The sequence below is a fragment of the Eschrichtius robustus genome, chromosome 15, assembly GCF_028021215.1.
Source record: "Eschrichtius robustus isolate mEscRob2 chromosome 15, mEscRob2.pri, whole genome shotgun sequence".
NCBI classification, from domain to species: Eukaryota; Metazoa; Chordata; class Mammalia; order Artiodactyla; family Eschrichtiidae; genus Eschrichtius; species Eschrichtius robustus.
Genome location: NC_090838.1, coordinates 39889435 through 39916131, shown reverse-complemented (window position 1 = coordinate 39916131; position 26697 = coordinate 39889435). Strand labels below are relative to the sequence as shown.

The window sequence follows — 26697 nt, the reverse complement described above, 5'->3', positions numbered from 1 at the left end:
TCTTTAAGACTCAGTTCAAGTGACCCCAGCTCTGAGAAGCCAGGCTGAGTTTGGGGATCCCTCCTCTGTGCTCCCAGGCAACTTGTTCTGTGCGCCCGTTAGACCACATTAAAGGATGTTTCTTGTCTATTGGTCTCTCCAGCCAGAGGCGAGCTCCTAGAAGGTGGGGCTGGGTCTCACTGTGATTCCTGCAACCTCCATCAAGACTGATTTCCCATAGGTGTTCTTGACAGGGACAGGGTAAAGAGACAAAGTAGGTGATTAAATAGTTAATCCCACTAAGGGATTGTAAGTAGAGAAAAAAAGTATGGGAGTCCCCTGGAAGTTAACGATCACTCAAGAAAGCAGGCTTGCTCAACAGCTAAACCAAGCGGGCTTGCTTAGCAACAAAACCACCAATAGAAGCATGAGACATGCCCCAAAACAAAACAATGGTGGAATGAGACCCACATCCTGCCCAATGAGGTCAGTAAGTTAATGATTCCTAGGACATGCTTCTCTGCATGCACTAAAAACAAAAATATAAGGAAAAAGATAACATTATACTGAAACCTGAGGTGATTTACCGTATTTTAATATATGTTACCACCTTTTTGTTCACTTCCATAGTACCACGACAGGGCCGTATAGGGTCAAAAACTCCCCCTCCCGATGTGTAGGAGGAGTTAATGATAGAAGACTCAAAGAACGAGGAAGAAGGTGGTCTTCTCCCCCTCCCCACCTTCCTTTGATTATGAAACTGTAGCCCACTAAGTTCTCAGGGTGGCACTCCCTTGCCTGTCCACTTGTATCTCTCACAAGCATCCTGTACTAATAAATCACATCTTGCCTGTGGCTTTGCCTCTCACTGAATTCTTTCTGTGCTGAGACAACAGAACCTGAGCTTTATTAAGTCCTGAGATGAGTTCTGCAGTTTCAGACCAGGTGAGCGGTTTTAATTAAAAAGACAGTGGGTTTGAGTCCCATCCCCTGGGTTCAAGTCCCAGTCTGAGGTGTGGTTGAGTTTGAGTTTCATCTGAGGAGAAGGGCGGTTTCATTCTCAGTGGAAAGAAGCAATGAAAGGAGGGAGGGGAGAAGGCACACAGACATGAAGAACCTTCTGCAACACTGATGACATCATGTGCCTCCACGTGCAGTGCCTCCTCATGCTTAAAAGCCAAGTAGACACCCCTCAGCCTGGCATGGAAACAGCTCCAGAAGGTAGCCGCCAAGCTACCTCCACCCTCCCCTCCCCCTCCTCACCACCACAAACTGGCACCTTGGGCCAGATCGCTCTTTCTCAGCCCTGAACACAAAGTGCTTGCCCACCGCTTTGCCTCTACTCCACAGTTCCCCACCTGGGGCCCCCCACATTGCCGTGTACGCAGGCTCCACCCACCTGCAACCTCCAGGATCAGCTGGTTTCTGCTCACCTTGACATCAATCTCAGCATTGAAGGAATCCTCAGTCTGGCATCCAAAGTAACTGAAAAACAGTATAAATCTTTACTACAGTCATCTGATACGATACCAAAGGCAGATGATAATAATAGCACAGAGGACGGCTTGATGACACTATCCACCGTGGCTCAGCCCTGCTCCTTCATACTCTCAACCAGCTCACTTCCTGCCCTTTCCAATATAAACTAAATCCAGCCACTCTTAAAGGGTCCACTTCTTCTTTATACCAATTTATACCATAAAAGCCCAGACACCTAGGTAGGAGGTGGAGCTAAGTCTGTCTTCACTTAGGTACCATTTCCCTACCCTCTCTGGGAGGTCTGTCCCCTGCCCTCCAGTGCCCTGCTCCCCAGGAGGTACTCCACCCCGGCTGCACGCAGGGACCCCCGGGTTCTACTGCAGGGTCCCTAGTGATTTGTCTGGGGTCTAGGCTGCTGATCCTGATGCACAGCCGATGCTGGAGAGGGTCCCTGTTCTCACTGTCATCTTGTGAGGACGTCTTTTGCTCCTGAGTGTCTGTCTGTCTGTCTTTCCTCACTAGACTGCATGTAGTTCCAGGCAGGTTTGATTTTCATTTACCTTTGAAACTGTTGGGGAGGAAGACATTTTCCTCTACCCTTAGAAGTTTTGGCTGGTCTAAGAATTAACTTGATACGAGACAGATTAACAGGAGAAAAATCAAACAAAAGTTTAATAACAAGTATACATGGGAGAGACCCAGGAAAACTAAGTAACTTGCTGAAACCCTCACCTCAAATACCATCTTCAGCTAAAGACAGAAGAGGATGTTGGGGGTAGTGATTTGAAACCTCAAAGGGGAGGAAGGCAACTGACATAAAGAGGAAATGCAAGTGTTTGGTAAACAAATGTTTGCTGGGCCCTGCAGAGACAACAGGACACAGAGAGGAATTCTAACAGACAGATTTGCTGGGTTCCTCCCTGTCTACACACCTAGTTCATACCCTAGTCATCCATGGGGACAGCTCCCTTCCTGCAACAGGTGCATTCTTTAGGCAGTTAGGGGGAAGGTCGAAGGTTCTTCCTGGGTCTTTTGGGCCTTAAAGTAATCAGCCTAAATTAATCCTCATGCCAAAGAGAAACATTTTGGGGTGACAAATTTTGTTTCCCTACAAACGCCATCCCCACCCCCAAAGCCCAACACCTGGTTTGGTCTTACAGACGTTTGGTGCCAGAAGAGAACTTAGGGGTGACCAAAGGCAAAGCTCTCATTTTGCAGGGCTCAACTGAGGCACAGAAAAGTTCAGCGATGTGCTAGTGGTCACACAGGTGTCCTGGCTCCTGGAGCCCCAGGATTCATTCAGAGCCTCTTTCCCTAACCAACCCCCAGGCACCACATCCAGGCAGACCCCCTTGGGCACCACAGCCTTCAGAACTCCAGTAGCCAGTGGATGGAGGAAATCCCTGCCCCATAGCCTGTGAAGACCATTTCTAGGCTAGGCTTGCAGGTTCTTCGATTTTTTTCCACGGCTCGTAGAAGCCACAGCAATGCCCCAAGAGTCACAAAGGGCCCTTTTTTCCAAGATCTATGTTCTACACCAGCAGCGCCAGCCACAGACATCACTCTTAGCATGGGCGCTAGGGACCCAGGGACCCAGAGGGAAAGGAAGGGACCCAGGTGGTCTCGCCTGGACCAGCTGCTGGCCCCCCTACCTGAGGTGGAAGCTTAGTGAGGAGATTCTGCTGGGAGAGGGGAAGTCTGGGCCTCCCAACCAGGAGGGGGCCTCTGAGAGGGCTGCAAGATCCAGGCCCTTGAGGGCAGAGGTATCATAATTTGTGGGGGGATGGGGGGGACTCTATGAGGCTGGAGCCCAGATAGGTGGTGGCCAGGAAACCTTTTTTAGGGTGACCAAATAACCATCATCTAGATTCCTAAGGCTGTCAACAAATCACTACAAACACAGCTTAAAACAACAGAAATATGCCTCACAGTTCTGAAAGCTGGAAGTCCAAAATCAAGGTGATGGTTGGGCCATGATCCCTCTGAATTCTCTAGGGGAGGAAGGCTCTAGAAGGGCTCTCTGGACTGCATCCCTAATGGGATGTCGATTGTGAGCAGTAAGCTACGATGTCAGGACAGATCTGCAGAGATTTTGATATAAAGATCCCAGTAGCCCTGATTCAGGTAAAGACCCCGCCCCCAGCATCCCTCAATAAATAAGATATGCATAGAGTAACCCAAACCCCAAGATTGTTGTGCAAATAGTCATAAACACTTGCCCTTCTGCTGCCCTACATCTGACCCACCCCCCCTTAGGACTGAGGATCCCCCTCTGTAACTCTTTATGGGAGCGTCTGTCTTTCCACTGGAGAAGTTGAAAACGCCACCCACTTCCACCTCCAGGGTAGTCGGGGTGCAGGCTCTGCCCCGGGGCTCACTCATCAGGCATCCAGGGCAGAAGGGGGCGCTCATCCTGGAGTGACTTGAAAGGGCAGCACAGAGGTCACTCCCAGTGGGCCCACGACAGTGTCTGAGCTGGGCAACAGGGGTGACAATTTGTGCTAACAGGTCACCTCAGCCTCTGGTGGCCTGTGTCCAGCCTGGGTGACATCTAGTGTCTGAGGCCATGGGGTCCTCACCTCCTCTTTCCTGGTTCCCACCTGGCTTCTGAGCTGCATGCTTCAAATTGAAGGCAATTCTGTGAGCTCCCACCCAAAATATTCACTAGATCCTTTTTCTGCTTAAATCCGCTGTTACTAAGAATCTGGCTGAATCACACATTAACTGAGAAAGCATATGAGAAAGCACTTTGTAAAGTGTAAAGTACCAGGAAAATGTGAGCTGTCAGTATTCAAGGCCTCCAGGCAGAAAGTCCTCCCAGACACCCACCCTCACCTGGCCGTAGCAACTCCCACACAACACGCCTCTGCCCTTGGGGCCTGCGGGGCCAGACCCCCCAGATCCGCCTGTCTGTGGTCCGCACTGCCCCGGCAGGCCGGGTAATTCCAAAATGGAAGATGTTCCCTGAACCTTATCTTTCTTTCCAGAGAGCCAAGGACATAAGATTGGAAAGAAATATACGAGGAGGGGTGAAATGGGGTTCGCTCTATTTCACAGCCACTGTTATTAGTAACAAATAGGATGTGATTGCTGTTGGAGCAGCTCGCTGTGAGCCCTGGAACACATTTGCCTATCTCATCCTCAAATCTGGGAAAGAGGGAGTGACAGGGATTCAGGTACCCACTGTCCCAGAGAGGGTGAATGATCTGCCAAAGTCACACAGAGCAAAACTGGAGCTGGGACCAGGCCCGCGGTCTCCAGTCCACACTGGGTCCATGGACCTCGACACAGACTGTGCCTGGAGGCGAAGCTTCAGCTCATGGCACATTTCCACCTGCAGAGCACTTGCCATCTTAAAATAAACCAGCCAGGCCCTCGGGTGGCTGTGCCATTCAGCCCAGGGCCTGCGAGCCCAGAAGGTTTGTGATAGAGGGAGGGGGAGCCTGGCAACTCCTAGCACTTTACCCTAGAGATTTATTCCCACCCGTGTAGGACACGAAGCACATGCAAAGTTATTCACGGCAGCTGTTTGTAGCAGCAGGAAACATAGGCAACAGCCCCTGTGTCCATCAGCAGGGCACTGGGTAGTGCCCTGCAGTATTTCCACACAGTGGCTACTTCTGCCACTTAAAAAAATATGAACAGGCTCTGTATGACTGCTATGGAGAGATCCCCAGAATGTACTGCAAGGTGAAAAGAGCAAGTGACAAAAGTGGGTGTAGTAGCTACCACTTATGCAGTAAAGGGAAAAAGAAAATCTCTGACTATTTATGCATCTCTGGAGGATACGTGAGACTGAAATATCAGTGGCTTCTGGAGAGGTGAACTGGGTGTTTGGGAGACAGGAGTGGGAGGGAGAATCTTCACAGAATATCCTTTTGTTCCTTTGGAAGCTGAAACTATGAGAATGCATTACCTATTCAAAAAAAAAGTGCACGTGATAGTTTTTTGTTGTTGCATATGTTTTTTAAAAAGGAAAAGAACTAAAAGGATGGATTTCAGATGGACAGTTTTCAGCCATCAGTTTCAATATCAGAGGGGGATATTTGGGGAGCTGGAGGACAGGGCAGGTGTGCCTCTCCTGTTTGCACAGCTGCACAGGCATGGCTGCTGCCCTGTGCTGAGCAGGGTCACCAGGAAGACACCTTCTCGGAAAGCATTTCCCTAGGGGAATCACTACACCTGTTATGTCACCAAGAGGGCTACATCCTCTTTGGTTTAGGTGTTGCCTTGTCCCAAGCTCCATTTTCTTTTTTTTTTCTTTTTTTTTTTAAATTTTTATTTATTTATTTTTATTTATTTTTGGCTGTGTTGGGTCTTCGTTTCTGTGCGAGGGCTTTCTCTAGTTGCGGCGAGTGGGGGCCACTCTTCATCGCGGTGCGCGGGCCTCTCACTATCGCGGCCTCTCTTGTTGCGGAGCACGGGCTCCAGACGCGCAGGCTCAGTAGTTGTGGCTTACGGGCCTAGTTGCTCCGCGGCATGTGGGATCTTCCCAGACCAGGGCTCGAACCCGTGTCCTCTGCATTGGCAGGCAGATTCTCAACCACTGCGCCACTAGGGAAGCCCCTCCATTTTCAAAATATACACCCCTTCACTGTGGGATCAAGGGGCATCCAACACACTGTTCTAACAGTAGTTTATCAAACTTTTTCACCTGGACAGGAGGAGCCCAGGTGAGTTAACACTTTCTGCAGTGGGTTGAATAGTGGTCCCCCCCAAAAGATATGTCCACCTGGAACCTCAGATCTTCTGAGGTGATCGTATTTCAAAAGAGGGTCTCTGTAGATGTAATTAAGGTAAAAATAGAAAGATGTGATCATCCTGGATTAGGATGGGCCCTAAACCCAATGACAAGTGTCCTTATAAGAGACAGAGAGAGGACACAGAGAGACAGAGGGGGAAAGCCACGTGAGGAGAGTGATGCATCTACAAGCCAAGAAATGTCATGGCTTGCGGGAGCCACTGGAACTTAGAGGCAGGCACGGAAGCCTCTGGAAGGGACCAACCCTAACCACACCTTCATTTTGGACTTCTGACCTCCAGAACGGTGAGGAAGCAAGTTTCTGTTGTTGTAAGCCACCCAATTTGTGGTATTTTGTTACGGCAGCCCTCGGAAATGAAGACAGCTGTAGAGCTTTGCTGAGGATGAAGAGGGGGCTCAGGGCACCAAGGGTCCCTCAAGGACTTTGCAAATTAAGGGCTGGCCCTGCTGCTGTGTGACCCTGGGAAAGAAGAACGGGGTGGCCTGTTTGAAGACAAATGTCCAGGGAAGGCTGGGCCCCCTTCTGGTCTGGGGCACCTCTTTCCCAGTTCCCTGGGGCAGAAGCATTCCTTGCAGTGGGCGTTTTTCCCTAATGGGGAAGGTGTGCCTGCCTGTCGCTAGGAAACAGGGAGCCGGGCCTGTGGGCTCCCAGCCTGGAGCGCAGGCAGATGGTGACAAGATTAAATAGTGCCTTTCATTTCAACATAGGAAATGTTTTCAATTCTCCTCTCTTCATGTCTCTAAAAAAAGGCAAGTGGCGGAAACGTCCCGCTGGAAATTTATTAACAAAAGCCCAGGCAGCCCAAAAAAAGCAGACTTTTTTTTTCCCCCACGTGTCTCTCCAACCAGCCTGCAGGCACTCTGTGAGGTTTCTGCCCTATCACCACGACCTGCCAGCCACCGCGCTGAGCCTCATTCAATCCTCCCAGTCACTGGAGGAGGTAGGTTCTATTGCTATCCCATTTAACAGATGAGAAGACTGAGGCCTACGGAATGAAAGTAACCAGGTGGTAATTTGTGAGGCTGGTTACTTAATACACAATAGCGCCATGTTTCGTTATATGCCCCTTAGTGATGATGTTTGTGAAAGTACTTGGAAATGGCAATACAAATCCAGAAACTCATTATTACTAATACAATGAGGATCAGTAACTACAGGGCTGTGTGTACAATAAGCACAGCAAAGAGGAAACAGCTTTGTTTTCTCCACAGATTGCTTTGGGGGCAAGGAACTAAGTGGACCAGGAGAGATTAGACATGGAGGTTAAGACACTGCAGGTCAGAGTCTGCTGGCTGGGTCAGCGTCTCCTCTGATCTGACCACTTTGGGTACAGTTTCAGGCTCCACAAGACCCAGTCTCTCACGTTGCTCAGCCACTAGCAGTGGCTATGCTCCCCTGGCACAGTCTCCTCACTACTGTGTGCTTGTAGTGCGGCAGAGGAAAAGGGGAAGATTGCAGGTTCCCCAGGACCCATGGAGTCAAGTGCTCAGACTACAGATGGGTAACTGGGAGAACAGTGGGGCACAAAGGGAGGAGAAGAGATATGTGCTGGGTTTTAGATCCATCAGGCTGGAAAGGATAGAGGGATGGCTTGTTGGACAGACATGGCCCCAAATAGTCCCTATTCTTTTCCCAACATTACCTCCCTCTGACCTAAAATAAACACTGCTCACCATGTGAATTGTTCCTACAATCGTAATCCCTTCAGTGTCTACAACCTCTCTCCTATCAAAGTAGTTTCATATCCATCATATCACACGATGCTCATCTGAGTCCTGGCAGATGGGTGGAGCAAGTGCTGACACGCACCCCCAGCCCCATCGTGTACAAGGAGAAATTGAGGTCCAGACCCATCTCCTTACCTCATCCTCCATTTCCCGGGCTTTCTGGGTAGTGTTGATTCTTTCTTTGTAATAATACTTAAAATTCTGCCTCCTTTTTTTCTCCTAATGCCAATATCTTAATTCAGGTTCTCACCAGGCCAAGGCTGTGTCTGCTTTAGTCTCTCCCCAGACCAAGCTGTCCTACATGCTGACCTTCAGTGATGCTTCCTAAAGCTCTGGGTCAGCATAGTCAGTCATCACAGCACTCCACAGTGTTCCATATTTACAACCATCCAAAGCCTCTTTAATTCAATGGCACCCAGCTACTTTGTCTTATTACCTCTACTTCACTACACACACACACTCTGCTCCAGACAGACCACTCTCTAACAATGATGCCCATTCCCTGCCTCGGTGCCTTTGCACATGCTGTGCTCCCACCTGGCCTGCCTTCCCTCCACTCATGGAGGGCTCTCCAATGGCTAGTCATTCTTCAGGATACAGAGCGAATCAACCTCTTTCATCAAACCAAACCTAATTATCACAGAGATTTTTCCCTTCTCTGAATTCACATTTATATGCAGGGGACCACACTTCAGCACTTGGTAGCTGGCCTCTCCAATGGCCCCCAGTGATCCTCAACTCCTGTGCAGTCTTCTCCTTCCATGAGTAGAGCTGACCTGTGTAGCCAATAGGATGTGGCGGAAATGACAGTGTGAATTCCAAGGCTAGGTCGTAAAAGACAGTGTGACTTCTGGGCTGTGCTCTCTTAGATCACCTACTCTGGAGGAATTCAACCGCCATGTCAAGGTCAGGAGGAGGCTTAAGCAGCCCTGTGAAAAGGTTCATGTGGTGATGAGCTGAGGTTACTAGGCAACAACCAGTACTAATGGCAGGTATGTGAGTGAGCCACCTTGGAAGTGGATCTTCCTGTCCCAGTCAAGCCTTCAGATGACTGTGGCCTTGGCCGACATGTTGGCTGAAACCTCATGAGAGACCCAGGGCCAGAATCAGCCAAGTAAACTGCTTCCAAATACCTGACCTACTGAAACAGTGTGAGGTTATAAATGTTTATTGTTTTAAGTTGCTAAGTTTTGGGGTAATTTGTTATTCAGTAACTGATAACTAATATAAATGTCTTGTTCATGAAGGATCTTCTCAAATCTATTAAAATGCAGGGACTGTGATTTGTTCCTTGCATTTCCCATGACTCTTGCCACAAAGACGGACACTTCGGAACAAGCACAGCATGAGGACGTACTTGCTCATTCATTCACTCATTCAACAAATATTTATTGAGTACCAATGTGCTAGGTACTGTGTGTACCAAAAGGGGCAAAATAGATCAGCTTTCTACCTAGAGGAGCTTATGACTCAGTCATTAAATAATCACAAGAAAATATGTAATTACTATGAACATGCTATGAATACAAAGTAAAGGTAAAATGGACAGGGGGACCACATTTACACTGGGGGTGGGGAGTAGTCAAGGAAGGCTTCTCTGTGGAAGTGATGTTTAAGTAGAAGCCTAAAGGATGAATAGCAATCACTCAGGCAACAGAAAAGGAAGCAGAGAAAGGCATTCCAGGTGTATGAGTGTCCTCGGAGCCGAAAGACTTTGGTGGGAAGCAGAGCCAGCCAGGGGGACATCAGCATGCAACAAGGTAGATGAGGAAGCCTGGGGCCAGCCATTGGGAGTTCTATGAATCATGTTAGGTAGCTTGGATTTTATTCTAAGTGCACTGGGCAGTCACCGGAGGGCCTACAAGCAGGGGATCCACATCACTGGGAGGAAGTTATGAGGATAATGTTTTGGAGATGGTTAAGAATAGTGTAATGACGGGACTTCCCTGGTGGCACAGTGGTTAAGAATCCGCCTGCCAATGCAGGGGACACAGGTTCAATCCCTGGTCAGGGAAGATCCCACATGCTGCAGAGCAACTAAGCCCGTGCACCACAACTACTGAGCCTGCACTCTAGAGCCCGTGAGCCACAGTTACTGAGCCCACGTGCTGCAACTACTGAAGCCCGCGCACCCGTGCTCTGCAACAAGAGAAGCTACAGCAATAAGAAGCCCATGCACTGCAGCGAAGTGTAGCCCCCGCTCGCTGCAACTAGAGAAAGCCCGCACACAGCAACGAAGACCCAATGAAGCCAAAAATCAAACAATCAATAAATAAAAAAAAAAAAAAAAAAAAAGAATAGTGTAATGACAATGGTCAGTGGCTCCTGCCATCACCCTGGAGGGAGAGGACAGTGGCTTGGGGTGGGACAGTGGCAGAGGGAATGAAGAGAAGTCGACAGTTGCAAGAGATATTTTGAAAGTAGAATGGGCAGGAACTGGAGGTGGACGGAAGAAGGGGCAAGGCAGGTGTTAAGACTCACAGGTTGAGTGGTTAATGACGCAGAATCCCTCAGCTGACATTCCACAGAGGCTGCCTTGGCTGGAGCCCTTTCCTACCTGGAATAAAATGGGACACCTTCCTCTGGCCCATGATCTCATTTTCACTTCCCAGCAGCCCTTGCCAGGCCCAAGTAGCCCTGTTAGATCTGCCCAGCAGCTGTGCCAGATCTGTGTGCCCCACAAGGCGGATAACAATATCCATTTTTGTTCATTGCTGTATGGCCAGGGCCTAGCCCAGTGTCTGGTGCAGAGCAGGTGCTCAATTAATATTGGATGAATGAATGTACACTGAATAAATGAATAAATGAGTGCATGTCGGTCCTCCTCCCACCTTTCCCTTTGATCCAGCCCCAAAGAGCTCCTGCCCCAAAGAGCTCCTGCCAGGGCCTGAGCTCTGAGCCCTGAGCCTTGCAGGCTGGCTTGGGGCAAGTGGGAGAATTCAGGAGCCAGAAGGGGCACAAGTCCCAGTCTGTTGGTCTTACCTGAAGTCCCTTCCAGTCCTAGACCTCTTCCCTGGGTCCTGGCTCTGGCCCCAGTTGCCTGCCATGAACCTCAGAGAGTCCTGGTTCATATTCTGAGACCTGCTTCTCACCAGCTCTGCTCAGCTCTTTGCCAAACAGGAAACAAGCCTTCCAGAGCTCCGCTTCTTATAGCTTACCGTATATTAGAATCACCTGGGAGCTGGTTCAAAGTACAGCTTCCTGGGGCCCTTGCTCAGATAATCTGATCCAATAGGTCCTGAGGCCCAGGAAACTGCCATTTTAATGAGTGCCCCAAATGTTGCAGGTGGTTCCTGGATGACACCGTGAGAAACTCACTGTAGAGTGTTGGGGCCTGGGTGATGCCCAGATCAAACTGGGCCAAGCTAAGCAACCTCAGAAACATGGCAACAGGTGGGCTGGGAATCTGGCTTTGCCCAAATGTCAGGGTCCTCTTGGTCATTAGAGGACACACCTGGGCCAGGCCCTGGGCCTGCTGACCTTAGGGGACCTCCCACATCATAGCAAACATTAAAAGGCACCCATACACTATTCTACATATCTCTTTGCTCTAGAAAATTTGAAAGGACTTTTATACTTTTCAGCTTTTTAAAATAAATTATCCTTATTGTTCTTATTATCAGATATAAATACTTTATATAATAATATAACTACTTATTTATTAGCCATTTATATGACAGTAGTGTTGAACTGTAGGTAACCATTGACATTTTCTGGGCATTTAATTAACATTTACTGATTTCAAATTAGAAACTTTTGTCTCTTAGAACCAATGCATTTTAAACTCAGGTTTCAAATATTTTCTAGGGGCCCTTAAAAAGCCAGCAGGCCTGGGACTTCCCTGGTGGCTCAGTGGCTAAGAATCCACCTGCCAATGCAGGGGACACGGGTTTGAGCCCTGGTCCGGGAAGATCCCACATGCCGTGGAGCAACTAAGCCCGTGCTCCGCAACAAGAGAAGCCACCGCAATGAGAAGCCCACGCACCGCAACGAAGAGTATCCCCCGCTCGCTGCAACTAGAGAAAGCCCGCGCGCAGCAACGAAGACCCAACGCAACCAAAAAAAAAAAAGCCACGAGGCCCAGGGCATGGTGCCCATAAAGAGGCACCACGCCACCTAAGTCAGCTTTTCTGAAGCCATTCAGGGCTGGGTGGGAGGCCTGGGTTAACACAGGCTCGGGGAGCCTCCGTGTTGCCACACAAGCCCCGGGAGCCATCCTGACGCCGCTGGGGTGGTGAGACAGTAGTGCTGGGCTCAGCGTGGCAGATGTCCATCTGCCACCTGGGCACTAAATATAGCGCATGCACAGAGCCCTCTCTGCCTGGGACCTGCAGAGTAGGCTTAATTGGCTGGAATTGCCACAGAGAGAAGCTCTGTTAAAAGGAGTTGAAAAAAGGCTTCGCCCCACAATTCTGGGATGTGGAGGTTCATAATTAGACAACGGATTTTTTCCTGCCAGCAACACAGTATTGCTGGATTTAGTCACTGATAAATCCTTCAGCTTGATGATCTCAGGTGTTGAGGTCAGGCCTGTGTAGGCGTCAGGGGCATACTTGCTTTCCATGGTGACCCAACAAAGTAGGACGTTTCCCCCCGAGTGTTCTGATCCTTAGTGCTGTGGACCCAGTGAGTGTGTCCCCCTAAAATTCATGTGCTGAAGCCCTGATCCTCAGGCCTTCTCTGAAGGTGGGACCTCTAAGGAAGTGATTAAAGTTAAATGAGGAGAGGGACTTCCCTGGTGGTCCAGTGGTTAAGACTCTGCACTTCCACTGCAGGGGGCGTGGGTTCGAACCCTGGTCGGGGAACTAAGATCCCACATACCAAGCGCAGTGAGGCCAAAAACAAAAAAAAGGTTAAATGAGGACATAAGGGTGGGGCCTGATTCAGTAGGATTATTGTCCTCATCAGAAGAGATACCAGAGCCCTCCCTCTCTGCACTCACAGGAAGGCATCATGTGAGCACACCACGGCGAGATGGTGGCAGCCTACAAGCACAGAGAAGGGGCCTCAGAATGAAACCTACCTTGCTGGCACCTTGAACTTGGACTCCTCAGCCCCCAGAACCATGAGAAATACATTTCTGTTGTTTGAGCCGCTCAGTCTGTGGTGTTCTGTTACGGCAGCCTGAGCTAACCAGCACCTCCCAACCCAACCCCAGGCCCACCCAGCCAGAGCCTGTACTGTAGCAGGATGCCCAGGTGATTCAAAAACACAACTTAGACCAAGGTGTTGGTCCCCCGGGGTTGGAAGTGATTTACTCCTGAGTATGAATGAGGGATCCTAGGTGGAAACTGCCAAATACCTTAGGGTGGGAAAAGAGAACACTTCAAAACTAAACGTAGCTGCTGGCCTGTCAGATTTGTCCAAGGCAGTCTTATACAACTCCATTCATGGGTGGTCTGATCTGGGGCTCTGAACTCAGCTAGCCTGGAGGTGCAATGGGGAAGTCTTTAAATAGCCTTCAACTGATCCAGGGACACAATTTTTCCCAAAGGAGGGGCAGTGGTGTTTAGAATGCATATCTTGTCTTGTTGAAGAAATGATAACAGATTTAGACTTTTTTGCCCTTTCACCTCCACATGCCCTGGGTGACTGTTGGCTTGGCGGGGATTTAATCTGTGTACAGACTCTAATCAACTGCTAACGGCTGCCTGGAACGCTTTGTTGAAAAGGACTTTAAGGCCTCCTCTGGGATCCATGAAAAACAGAACCTTGATGAATTGGCAGTGTCTGCCAAGAACATGGGGTGGGAGTGACTACCCAGTATGTGTTGATTCCACTCTAATACAAACGGCCCTTACAACCAATGCATAAAATAATGAACCAAGTGATTAGATCTGGTTCTGCTTGTGCTATTATCATTTGTTTGTCATATATTGTCATTTATTTGCATCAATAAGATTTCCTAACTTTACTCATAAAGAAAAAATGAGAATAATTAGAAAAAAAGTTGGACAAGAAGAGGAAGTGGGGGGGAATTAGTCCTACTAGATAAGTACCATAATTCATTGATTCTGCTCTCTGTTTGTTGTTGTTTTTACAATTTAACATCTCTGAAATTGAGGTGTGTCATTGAGGTACAGTCAGGAGGTAATTGTCATCACCTGTCCATACACAAAAACACTGGCCAAGATGGTCAGCGACTTGGAAGGAAATCCTGGAGACAGTAGTGGGGTATTCTTTTAAGAAATGCTGCATTGTCAAAGTGGGACACTTGAAGGCACAGAGGACAATATTGGTTGGAAAAACAAGGACATTCATGGTCAGAATCAAAATACGAATGTGAAGACCTTTTAGAAATGCTTTAGTCAATTTATTTTGCTCATACAAATTTTCTTTCTTATGTATGTCCAAGGGTGATATATGATAAACTTCTGTGTCCACATAAGTCTAAAAGTGCTCTTTCCATAAGTATAAATTAAAGTTTTAAGTGGTAAGAAAGCATTGTGTTATGGTTTGACAGCAGTATGTAAAATAGTGGTGGACTTTACAATCAATGGCATCTTGGATTAAGTGAAAAATAGGTATTATAAAGCAACAATAAATAAAATGTGCTACTAGAGCATAACAGATTCATTCATTCATTCTTTTAGTCAACAAGTATCTATGGAGTACTTAGTATATGACCCTTCTAGATGCAAAAAAGTGTCAGAAAAGAAAATAATAAGTTTCTGCCCTTGTGGGGGCTTTCGTGTTGGCAAGAGTAGATAGATAATAAATGGACGGACAAACAAGTATATAATATTTCAAGGTTGGTAAGTACAGGGTAAGAGGATAGAAAGTCAGGGTACAGGGTAGGATTTCTATTTTATATAAAGATGTCAGGGAAGACCTTCCAAGAAGCTGGCATTTGAGTACAGACGTGGAGGAGGTGAAGGAGAGAGCCTCAGGTGTAGCTGGAGAAAGAGCATTGTAAGTAGAGGAAACAGCATGTGGTAAGGCCCTGAGGCAGGAGTCCTCTTGGTTTTAGTCAAGGAACAGAAGGGGGACCAGTGTGGCTGGAGTTCAGTAAGCGGGTGGGTGCATGGAAGAGAATAAAGTTCTGAGAGGTAGCTGGGGGCCAGATTAGGTGGATCTTGGAGACTTCTGTGGGACTTTGGGAGCCACTGGAAAGTTCTGAGCAGAGGAGAACAGGATATGACTACATTTTAAAAGGATCACTCTGGCTGCTGAAGGGAGAATAGTCTTGGAGAGCAGAGTGGAATCAGGGCTGTCACAGAAAGATTGGTGAGGAAGCCATTGCCATAACTCAGGTGAGGGATGATGGGCAGTGATAGAGGTGGTGGGAGCTGATTGGATTCTGAAGCTGACAGGTCTTGATAGAGTGGATGTAGAGAAGAGCGAAGTCAAGACTTGAAGATTTTTGACTTGAGTTATAGAAAAAATGGAGCTGCTGTTTCTTGAGTGGGAAACGTTGTGGGAGAAGCAGGTTCTGGGAAAGATAAGGAGCTTGAATTCAGAAATGTTAAGTTTGAAATTCAGATGAAGCCTCCAAGTGGAGACTGAGGGGACAGCTGGCTACATGGGTCTGGAGTTCAGAGGAGAGATCTGGGCCAGAGAAATAACGCCATATACCATCAATGCACAGCTGATACTTAAAGCTGTGAAGCCAGATGAGATCTGTTTGGCAGAGAGAAGGGAAAATGTACTAGGATAGCACAGGATGGGTGCCATGAAACAGAGGAGGGGAGAGAAGGAAGAGCCAGAAAAGCAGGCAGAGAAGGAGGGGCCAGAGACACAGGTGAGAAACAAGAGAGGGCTCTCTCCAGCTGTGTCTCCAGAGAATGCTTGCAGCAGACCCATGGGCCAGAACAGAAACCCCACACATAGACACCAGTACTTGGAGAAATTCAGTGTACAGTAAAGGCAGCATTTCAAACCAGTGGGGGAAAAGGAATTATTCAATAAATGAAGTTGGGGAAAAAAATGAAGTTGGATCAGGATAAGTTTCAAATGTGTCTAATATCGAAATGTACAAATAAATAAAAGTTAAAAACATACTAGAAGAAACCACAGGGAAAAGATTTTTGAATAATCCTTTGTTGGTGTAAGACAAAACCAGAAAAGCTCTAAAACGAAGACTCATAAGTGTGCCTACATAATAATAAAAACTATACGAAAACCATCTTTAAAAAGTCAAGTGACAAGTTGGAAAAAATATTTACTACTCATTTAGGGCTAATTTCCATCATTGTAGAGGTCCTAAATAAAAATTAATAACAATAACAATAATAAAAGAACAATAACCAATAAAAACATGCATAAAGATTGTGCACCAACCACCCAAGGAAGGACAATACAGCTGGCTTCTGAGTCTCTCTGAAAGATATTCAGACTCACTCACGATAAGAGAAATGCAAATTAAAACTACATAAGAGAGACTTCCCTGGTGGCGCAGTGGTTGAGGGTCTGCCTGCCAATGCAGGGGACACGGGTTCGAGCCCTGGTCTGGGAAGATCCCACATGCCGCGGAGCAACTAAGCCTGTGCGCCACAACTACTGAGCCTGCGCTCTAGAGCTCACGAGCCACAATTACTGAGCCCACGTGCCACAACTACTGAAGCCTGTGCCCCTAGAACCCATGCTCCGCAACAAGAGAAGCCACTCCAATGAGAAGCCCGCACACTGCAATGAAGAGTAGCCCCTGTTCGCTGCAACTAGAGAAAGCCCGTTCGCAGCAATGAGGACCCAACGTAGCCAAAATTAAATAAATAAATTTATTAAAAAAAAAAAAGCTACATAAGAGAACAGTTTTCATCAAATGAATTATTAAAAAAAAAAAAGTTTGATAAAACACTGATTTAGGGACACCATTCCCTGTGGTGGGAGTGTCTATAATCGGTAAGGCCAACATGCAGAGGGATATGGGTGATATTCATTACAATTAGGAATGCATAGGCTCTTTTTAAAAAAATATTTATTTTATTTTATTATTTTCTTTCTTTCTTTCTGCTGCGTAGGGTCTTAGTTGTGGCACATGGGCTCTTCGTTGCGGCATGTGGGATCTTTCACGGTGGTACTCTTCGTTGTGGCGTGCGGACTTCTCTCTAGTTGTGGCACACTGGCTCTCGAGCGCACGGGCTCAGTGGTTGTGGCGCGGGCTTAGTTGCCCCGTGGTATGTGGGATCTTGGTTCCCCAACCAGGGATCGAACCTGCATCCCCTGCATTGGAAGGCGGATTCTTAACCACTGGACCACCAGGGAAGTCCCTGTTTTGTTTTGTTTTATTTTAATTTTTTTCTTTTTTCTTTTTTCTTTTTCTTTTCTTTTTTTTTTTTTTTTTTGGCTGCACCATGCAGCATGTGGGATCATAGTTCTCTGACCAGAGATTGAACCCGCAACCCCTGCATTGGGAGCACAGAGTCTTAACAAACTGGACCGCCAAGGAAGTTCCTGGACATTGTTTTGAGAAGTAGATTTTCCTACCTTGTTTGTGAGGAAAACTGAGGCTTACCAGAAACTTGACCGAGCATCATTGACCCCTCTTAGGGTCCCCAACTGCCTCCCACTGATTTCCTTTTCTGGCCATGCACCCCATTCTCAGGGTGCCCCAGCAGCCTTGTCTGTACCATGTGACTGTCCTCTGGCCTTAGCTGATTGATTGACCAGGAATGTGATACTGAAACCAAACTGGGTCAAACAGAATCTTGAGAGACATGAGACTTGAAATTAAAGAATGAGAGACACAAAGATAAGGAATCACTGAGGTCAAGACAGGTTAGTAGCTGCACTCTGGAGAAAGGCCACTGACTTCTACAGTTGAGTTGTGGTTGTCAGCCCTGCCATGTGATCCTTCCAACAAATTCCCCTTTTGGCTTAAGCTAGCCACAATCCGTTTCTATTGCTGCAACCAAAAGAGCCTTAATTATTAAGCAAGAATCAGAGGTGGGATTTGAATTTTAGACTCCAAAGTCCTGCTCTTTTCTACTATATGACACCATGACTCCTGGGAACCATTTAGTCACACTAACAAATATACATATCCACCGCTCTCTATTCTACAAAGGCTTTTAGTGGGATCATTCCAGGCCCAAATTACTCTGGCCATTCCCCTGGAAAGACCATGTGGAGAGGGCAAACCCCTGGGATGATATAGAGAGGCCCAGCCATCCCAGTGTGCCCGCTGAGATGTTCCTGCCAAGGCGCCAGACATGTGAATGAAACCATGTTGAATGTTTCAGCCCCAGCTGCCGTGTGACCATGGCCACTTTAAAAAAAAAAACCAAAAAAACAGTCTTTTCCCACTTAGCCTTATTCTGAATTAACATATGTGAACAACCTAGAGTGTGTCATCTGTATTTTTCTCCACTTACACGTAATCACATACCAGCATGTATAAATGCATCTATATGTATATATGAGGACACATTGGCACATAAATGTGTTATGACTTTACCAAAAAAAAAAAAAAAAAAACGAGATTGCATCATGCAAAAAAAAAAAAGAGAGAGAGAGAGCCCCAAGCAAGACCAGCACAGGGGCCACCCCACTAAGCCTGAGACACCTCACCACACAGTGAGAAATAAGAAGATGGTTGTTTCAAGCTACTAGGTTTGAGGATGATTTGTTACGCAGCGATGGATAACTAAAATAGATGGCTTCTTTGGAAAGGTGGTGTGTAAGATGAGAACTAAAAGATTGAGGGGAGTGGAGCGGGGGACCCTGGGGGAAGGCCAGCCAAAGCAGAGGGATCAGGAAAGAGCCTGGTGCATTTGAGGAGCTATAAGAGGTCAGCGTGGCTCAAGTGCCTGGTGATGGAGAGGGTGGTACCAGATGAGGTGAGACGGGGAGGTGGGCCCTGATCATGCAGGGCCCTGCAGGTCTTAGAAGGAGCCTGGGCTTTATTCTAACTGCCTCGGACACCACTGAAGTGTTTTAAGCTGGGGGACGACATGATCTGATGTGGAGTTTTCAGATGTCTCCCTGGGTGTTGTGTGGGAGGGTGGATTGATTAGAGGCAGGCAATGGGAAAGCAGGAAAGACCAGTTGGAATGCCTGTAGCAGTCCCTATGAGAGGCAGTGGAGGCCTGACTGAGGGTGGTAGAAATGAAGGTGGGAGAAGTAGAGGAGCTCAGTGCACATTTTGGAGGGAGAATAAACAGAACTCAGTGATGGATTGGATGTGGCGTATGAATGAGAAGGAAGTGCCAAAAATGACTCCCAGATCCCTGACTTGACAACTAGGCGGAGGCTGGTGCCATTTACCGAGATGGGGAAAACTGTGGGAGGACGAGATTTGGGTTAGGGGTGCCGATCAAGAGTTCGCTTTTGCACACTTTACGTTGGAAATGTCAGGGAGATATCAAGTGGAGATGTGTGTCAGCAGTTGAATATATAAGTTTACATTTTCGAAAAGTGATCTGGGCCAGGGATATACTTTTGGGAGTCATCAGCCTACAGATGACATTTAAAGCTCTAAGAAGAAGTGAGATTTCCTAGAGAGGGAGGGGGAGAGAGAGAAAAGCTCCAAGGGACAGGAAAACCCAGCAAAGAGCCTGACTGACAACTTAGGACTTCCCTTTGGAGCGCAGGAAGCAAGATCAAGATGTTTCTGCCTTGTAGCTGCTTGGATATTTGAAGACAGGGTGGTGTCCCCCGAGGACCCTCCTCTAGATGACATCCTCCAAGTTCCCTGTGTCTTTCCTGGGAAGGCATGCATGTAAGTCCATCACCAACTGTGCCATCCTCCTCTCAAAGTTCCTTTAACTGAGTGTAAATGTCCAGGTGAGACTGAGCAGCCCAGAGGGGAAAGAGACCAGCTGATCAATGTGAGAGACACTAAACAAAGAGCGACTAGGGGACAGCTGAGGACAGATGGGCCACTCAGGGTTGTTGCTGAGGGATTTTCCATTGATTTTCCCATCTGTGGGAAAGGGCTGGAGATTCAGAGAAAGCCCCATAAACAACGGAGTGAGCTCAGGCACTCTTACTGCCTGACAGCCTCAGTGGCAGAGAACTAGATTGTTTCCCTGGGCAAAAAATAAATAGTGGAAAACTTCTAACAAGATCATCAGCGGGCTGCTTGCCTGCTTGATAGCAAGACCTCAAGATGGATTGTTTGGGAAAAGCCAAAACCTATAAACACAGAGCAGAAAAGTTCTCCATCTTTTCCTCATTTACTCCACAAACTTTTTCATTGCTGAGATGCCAAAGCCCAAATAAATACACAAGCAGAGCAATTGTTCCAAGTCCTGGCTGGAACAGGAGGCCTGTATTCTCCACCAATGCTGTTCAGATTCACCATGTGAGTTTTCTGCTATGGTTACGACAATTTATAGATAAGGAACAATAAACATGTGTGTGCACACATGTGTACACACATGCATGCGTGCACACACACACACACCCCACACACCATACCACACACCCCCCCAGACTCCTGGATGTGGTGTTTGGAAACCTGTGCTCAGTATAACTTTGGCAAGAAAGTGTTCTTCATTCCTCACTTCCTTTCCTTTCTTCACAGCTACCCCATGTGGATGGAGTCTTTGCAGGGACAGAGACCTGGTCTAATAACACTGCAAAGATTCCCCGGGAGAGGCCATCAGCGCTATTGAGACCAGGGTTGATTTGTCTTTTAGATACTCCAATCTGAAGATGGAGGGAGACCAGAGAAAGACCAGACCATATGATGATCTTAGTGTTTTAAAGAAAGGCTTGGCCTTTCCTTGGGCTCAAGGGAGGGAGTATAAGGATAGTCTTTCTAGAGCAGCGCTTCTCACAGTGTGGTTCCACCACCCAGCAACAGTATCACCTGGAAACTTGTTAGCAGTGCAAATTCTTGGGCACCACCCCAGACCTCCTGAATCAGAGCCTCTGGGGGCGGGGCCTGGCGATCGGTTTAACAAGCCCCGCAGGGATTCTGGATCACGCTCATGCTAGAGCAACTGCTCTAGCGGTGTGACTTTCTTACCAGTAATGAACTATATCTTCATGCTCTGTTAGGTGTTATGTGCATATAATTTTATGTTTGGGAAGCAAGGGGGAAACCTTATTTTTATAACACAAACTACAGGATATTTTGGAGGGACAAGAAGAGGGGACACAATGGCACATTAGAATCCCAGAGGTAGACTTTTATGTTCACCAAAGTGGGGCAGGGCTAAGGTCATGAAACCCTGATTTAGAGAAAAGAAAGAAGGTCTCTCCACGGCAGGCCCTGAAGGCTCAGTTCCTGGGGGGTCCATGCAGTAGGGCCTGTGAGAGAAGGCCCAGAACTCCTTCCTGCCTCACAGGAAGGGCCTGGAACAGGATTTTCTTAAGGTCTGTTAGTTACCCAGCAGACCTTACGGGGGAGTAGTGTGCATGTGCATGTGCATACTCACCTGTGTGTGTGCACCTGTGTGTGTGCATGGGGGATGGGCAGGGGGAGAAACAAGAGGGTGTGGGAAACATCGGTCATCCCACTACCACCAGCAGCTCCCAACATCCAGCTTTCAGCCCCCGGGGTGGTGTGGTCTGCAATATACCAGAAACCCCAGAATACAACGGGGGTTGATTTCTAGTTTCCAGGGACTCCAAGGATGGTTCCTGAGCTACTTCCTCACTGGCAGTGGTTCCCAGATTCAGTACCCACGCCCCCTCCCCGCAGAGATCCTGATTCCATTGGCTTGGTGCAGGGCCAAGAAATCTGCATTTTAAACAAGCTCCTCCCACCAGGTAATTCTAATACAGGAGTTTGGCAGGCTGTACCTAGGATAGTAACAGACATTTTTATTTGGGGAGATGGTAACGCTTGGGGGAAGGGAGGGGTGACACTGCAGAGCCAGGAAGGTAATATCCTCAGACATGGGAGTATCTGACGGGTTTCGTCATCCATTCAGTTACTAACTAGCAGTGAGACAGAAGGACAGCCTAGTGAGAACTGTCACTGCCAGACACAGAGTGGTATTCGTTTGGGCAGTACATGTCAGGTCGTTAGTTGATCCTGGGAATGCCTGGGGGTTGCCTAGCCAGCCTGTATCAGAGGCATGCTACCTGTTCTTTCTAGAAGGGAGGACTCACAAGGCCAGGACAGCCAGATCTCTGGGTTGAGAAAGAAGCTTGGGGGAGTCAACAGTGGGAATGAAGCCTCTGAATGTCCACCAGAAGGTCAAAGAAGCATGTATGCAACATCGATGGAATGGACAGGTCCATGTAAAGGGGATTTGATCAATTTTGTCAAGCGTCTCTCCCAGACACCTGCAGGGCTCTCCAAGAGAGCCTTCTGTGATGACGGAAATGTTCCGTACCTGTGCTGTGCAATGAGGTAGCCACTAGCTACGTGTGGCTATGGAGAACTTGAAATGTGGCTAGTGCAACAGGAACTGATTTTTAAACTTTAATTTATGTAAATGTAGGTTTAAATACCTTCATATGACTGCCATATTGCATAGCGAGAATCTCCAACCAACCCTAGTGAAAATCTCAAATTATCATCTCAAGGCTGGGATGGAGGCAGCTCACCAAGGGGCCCCCCCTCAGTGAAACGGCGGCTTTTTCCTAACCCAGGGGAGATCTGGGTGTTTAGTACGCCAGGAGCTGTGGATGTGAAGCATCCTGTCTCCTTCCAGCTCTTCTCTGCTCTGAGAAGGAGGGCGGTCTCTGCTCTGAGATGTCTCCGTGTTATTTCACAGTAGCCACACCTGTTCCAGGGCTGTCAGCGTTGCCTGGCTCAAGGTCAAGGGGTCCATCTGCGGCTGGAATACGAGCTCTGCTCTGGAGCTGTGGAAGGAACGTGCAGGGGCAAACTGGGGGAAGGGATCTCGTGTCCCTTGCTTGGAGCAAGCCTCTCAATTGCTCCCTCACATGCTCTCCATTTCCCACTTAAAAGAGAAAAAGGAAGACCGGACATAAAATAAAATAAAACTCGTCTAGATGATGACATTTTTAAAAGGCAAGTACATAGACACTGTGAACATCCAGTTGTGAAAAAAAAGATGAACTTTCAGCTCGCCTAACAAGGCCGCCCTAGTGGTCCATCAGGATCCCTGGGAATAAAAATCCCTCACACGGGCAGAATACTGGCCTTCAGCTACTTCAGATTCAGCCCTTCTCTGCCGAGGTTGCCAAAAGACTCCCAACTTCAGCTCCCACCCAGGCTGCCCACAGCAAGGCTAAAGCCTGTGACACTGGCCCTAAGCTCCAGACCCACCTGAGGCCAGGCATATAGCAGAGGGTGGGCACAGACCTAAGTGAGGGAGAGGGCGCTGGGCTGGGCGGGGGTGAGGTTGTGACCTAGGAGGCCACAGAACACAGAGTGGAGATAAAAAGGGGCACTAACTCTAGTACTCAGTACCAGGAAGATGGGGAAGGGCAGGAGGAGACTCTGATTCCGGCCTCCGGCTCCTTGAAAGTGGGTCCCGGAGGGAATTGTCTGTCCTCAGCTGGAGCGGTCCTGGCCCTTCTTGCAGGACATGGTGTCTGGAAATCCCACCCAGCAACGAGTAGCTTTTCAGGTGCTACCTTTCCAGCGTGAGGTCCTGGATGTTCTCAGAACATTAGAAGAGACCACCGCTCTGGCCAGAAGACCTCCGGTGTGGGCTAAGGGTCACACAGGGGAAGGGAGTGAGAGCAAACTGAAACCTTGGGGAAGAGCAGGCTGCTGTGAAGACAGTGACACAAGTCACTCCTCCCTCCCATCTTCACAGACCAGCCCCCACCGTTGCAAAGAGAGAACAGTCCCAAGGGGCCGCTCCAAAGGTACGAATGCTCCGGTTATGACCAGAACAATGGCTGGCTGGCTCTAGCTCTTCCGGTCAGAAGTAGAGCCTCTGATGGTTTAAGGATAAAGAGCGGCAGAAGAACTGTGAACAGGGGCCAGTCAGTCACGTAGCCTTGCAAAGGTTGCTGATGAGGGATGACAAAGATCTCAAGCCCAAGGCCACGGCAAGAGGCCAAGCCTGGCATTTGGAATCACCAGCGCCTGCCTCCCCCCTCCTTCTCCTAGAGAGGCCGGGTCCTGGCAGGTCAGCGTCTCAGGGTGTGACTCATGTCTCCCTGCCTGGGATGCTGGCAGTCACCCTCAACCAACAGCCCGCCCTTGCAGGCCTGTTGGAGACAAGACTGCTCACCACTTTTATTTATCCCCTGTTCCTCGACCACCTCTCCTCACCCCAACCTGCGACTAATGTGCTCCCACCTCCCCAGCAGGGCATGCTGGGAGGGCATCACCACCACTGCAGTTATCTGGATCATTCAATCCCAAAAGAGTCTCCCCACTCTCCAGCATCAGTTTTGTTTTGAAACTGTGATTGTTTTGAACCCCAGTGATTCAGATGCGTGGTCTACACAGTGAGAATGAATTTTCAGTCACTGGTTTCCTCTGGTTGTGAAGGTTAGCTCCGACTGGCCAGGAATTCCTGCATGTTACCTATTTCACCATGGGGAGTAACTCAGAACCCCAGAATTGGTATAACGATTATTTTCAGCTGTAGACAGTTGAGATTCAACAGATGCAGAAAGAAGCCTTCTCAGAGCTTCCCCTATCTGACTAAAAGCAGAAATTTTGAGAAATCAGGACTGCCATAAATTCCCTCTTTGGGATGGGTCTGCTTCTAAGAGAGACACCAAGAGCAAATATACCATAATTTAACAATCTATTAATTCTCTCTGGGGGAGTTCTGGCCCTGAAGAAGAGGTAAAGTCTACTCGTACCTGTATTGACAAACATTATCACAGATTCTCTTATCTCCCATTTATTCTCCTAAAAAGCCCATTTGTCTTTCCTAAAGAAACCCATTTGTTCTCCCCATAAGAGCCTTTTCTCTCCCTTCCATTCTTCTACTAAATTAGGTATATAAACCCCCAATTCTAAACACCCTTTAGAGTTACTCAACCCTGAGCACTTCCACATGTATGCATGATGCACGTAAATAAAACATTTTCTTCCTGTTAATGTCTGTTGTCATTTTAATTAACAGGCTCTGGAAACTGAACCTATAAGGGTAGAGGAAAAGTTTTTCCTTCGCTACATCACCATCCTCTCCTACCTCAGAAACATGGTTATTTTACAGCTAATGGGATTTCAGAAATGAGTTCATCCAGTGATACACATAAGAAGCATCAACATCTTTTAAAACTCAGACGGGTCCAGGCCGCAGAGATACCCACCAGGAAGACTAGTACTAGATGTAAGTGCCCACTCACGTGCCTCACTTCCTCTCCTGCACACAGAAGGGCCTAACTCCCTGGACAGACATTCAAGGCTCTCTGAGTCTGTCCAACACCCTCCAGACCTGCCACCTATGTCCCTGAGCTCTCCTTTCAGCTTTTTGGTCAGACTGTTACTCCAGCCTGACATGCCCTCACCACTCCTCACGTCTCCTCCTCTTGGAAGCATCTCCATTTCCCACCCTGGTTCCCAGCCTAGTTTACAGTGAGCCCTTCCTCCACCAAACCTTCTCTGCCTGCGCCCAGGGCCAGTCGTGCCTGCCCGAGAGCTCGCACGGCACTGTGACGTTGACTTTGGGATTTAACAGGCTGTGGATTTGTCTATTTATTTTGGAATCTCCAGGAGGGCAGGGGCTCTTGCCCACAGAGGGTGCTGAATAAATGTGAGGCTGTGAGTTGACACTGCACCAGCTTCTCCCCGTGGACCACCCTCAGGGGAAACACAGTGCACCTTCGGATGTTTGCTTTGGGAACTTTCCCACCTGAGCTCCTTTACAGATTAAACTGACATTTTCCATTTGTGTAAACATTCACAACAAGACAGAAAGGCCAGCCTGCTCTCCAAACAGACCAGAGAGGAACAGGGACTGGGTAAGTGCTGGGGGTCAGGGGAGGGGACCGTCCTGCACCCGGGATGACCAAGAGTATGTAGGAAGCATAGAAGAGGTAGTAAAAAAGGACTACTGGTGTCAGCCAACAACACAGGAAACATCAAAATTGTGATTTAAAAAAAACTCAGGGAGCCAATTCGGAGCCCAGCTTCTTCCTTCTGCCAGTTTCATCTGCAAGGACACAGCTGGCTGGAGACAGGTGGGGTTGCCAAATGTGGACACCGGGAGGGCGGACACTGGCCTGCCGGCCCCTATCATCTCCTGCACACTAGAAAGGGCACTGCCCACCCAGCGAGGCTGCCCAGCTGGGAGGGCAGTCCTTGCCATCTGCCCACTCCCTAGGGGCACACGTACCTCCTTGCTGGTGGAGGGTTCAGCCCAGAGACCAGTCCTGCTGAGGTCTCTCTCACCAGGAGAGTAGGTGAGGCGGTGGCTGGGATCTGTAGCAGCTGCTGGCAACTCGGTGGTATGGGACAGGCAGTTCCCTGTAGGGACCTACAATCCAAAGTAAAGCAGCCATGACCAGGAGTTCAGGCAGCCCCAGGTGAACGATGGGGAGCAGCTGCGTGTTCACAACTACCTGTCTTCCACTCTCCTCACTGCTACAGTCAGCACAACTTACCTCTCTTTAAAACCCTGCCCTTTGCCTCAGGGCAGGCCCCTTTCCTTCTCCCCTGCTCCATCTCCCCGCCTCCCCTGACATACTTGTTTCCCCCTCACCCCTTGCACTGAATTTCTTTCAGTCCCCTATACAATCATTTCTGGGGCTCAGTGACTTTGCCCTTATTATTCCCTCTATTAGGAGTAGCCTTTCCCTGATGTCTGGCAAACTCCTATGCATGCCTCAAGACTCAGCTTAAATGTTACCTCTTTGGTGAAGCACTTCCCGACTCCACTATGCACTGTCTTGTCACTATTATGGTACTTATTGCATTGTTTGGTAACTGTTTACATCTGTCTTGTTCCCTCTCACATCTAAATAATGAG

At 48.3% G+C, this 26697-nt stretch overlaps 1 protein-coding gene across 1 annotated transcript in view; it reads right to left on the bottom strand.

Annotated features, from left to right (window-relative positions):
- Positions 1 to 26697, bottom strand: part of MSH6 (mutS homolog 6) — a 143832-nt gene that overhangs the window by 102108 nt on the left and 15027 nt on the right. The window contains exon 2 of the mRNA XM_068565015.1: positions 1413 to 1464. Coding sequence (XP_068421116.1) covers positions 1413 to 1432 — 20 coding nt within the window. The 5' untranslated portion in view covers positions 1433 to 1464. The remainder of the gene's footprint in view (positions 1 to 1412; positions 1465 to 26697) is intronic.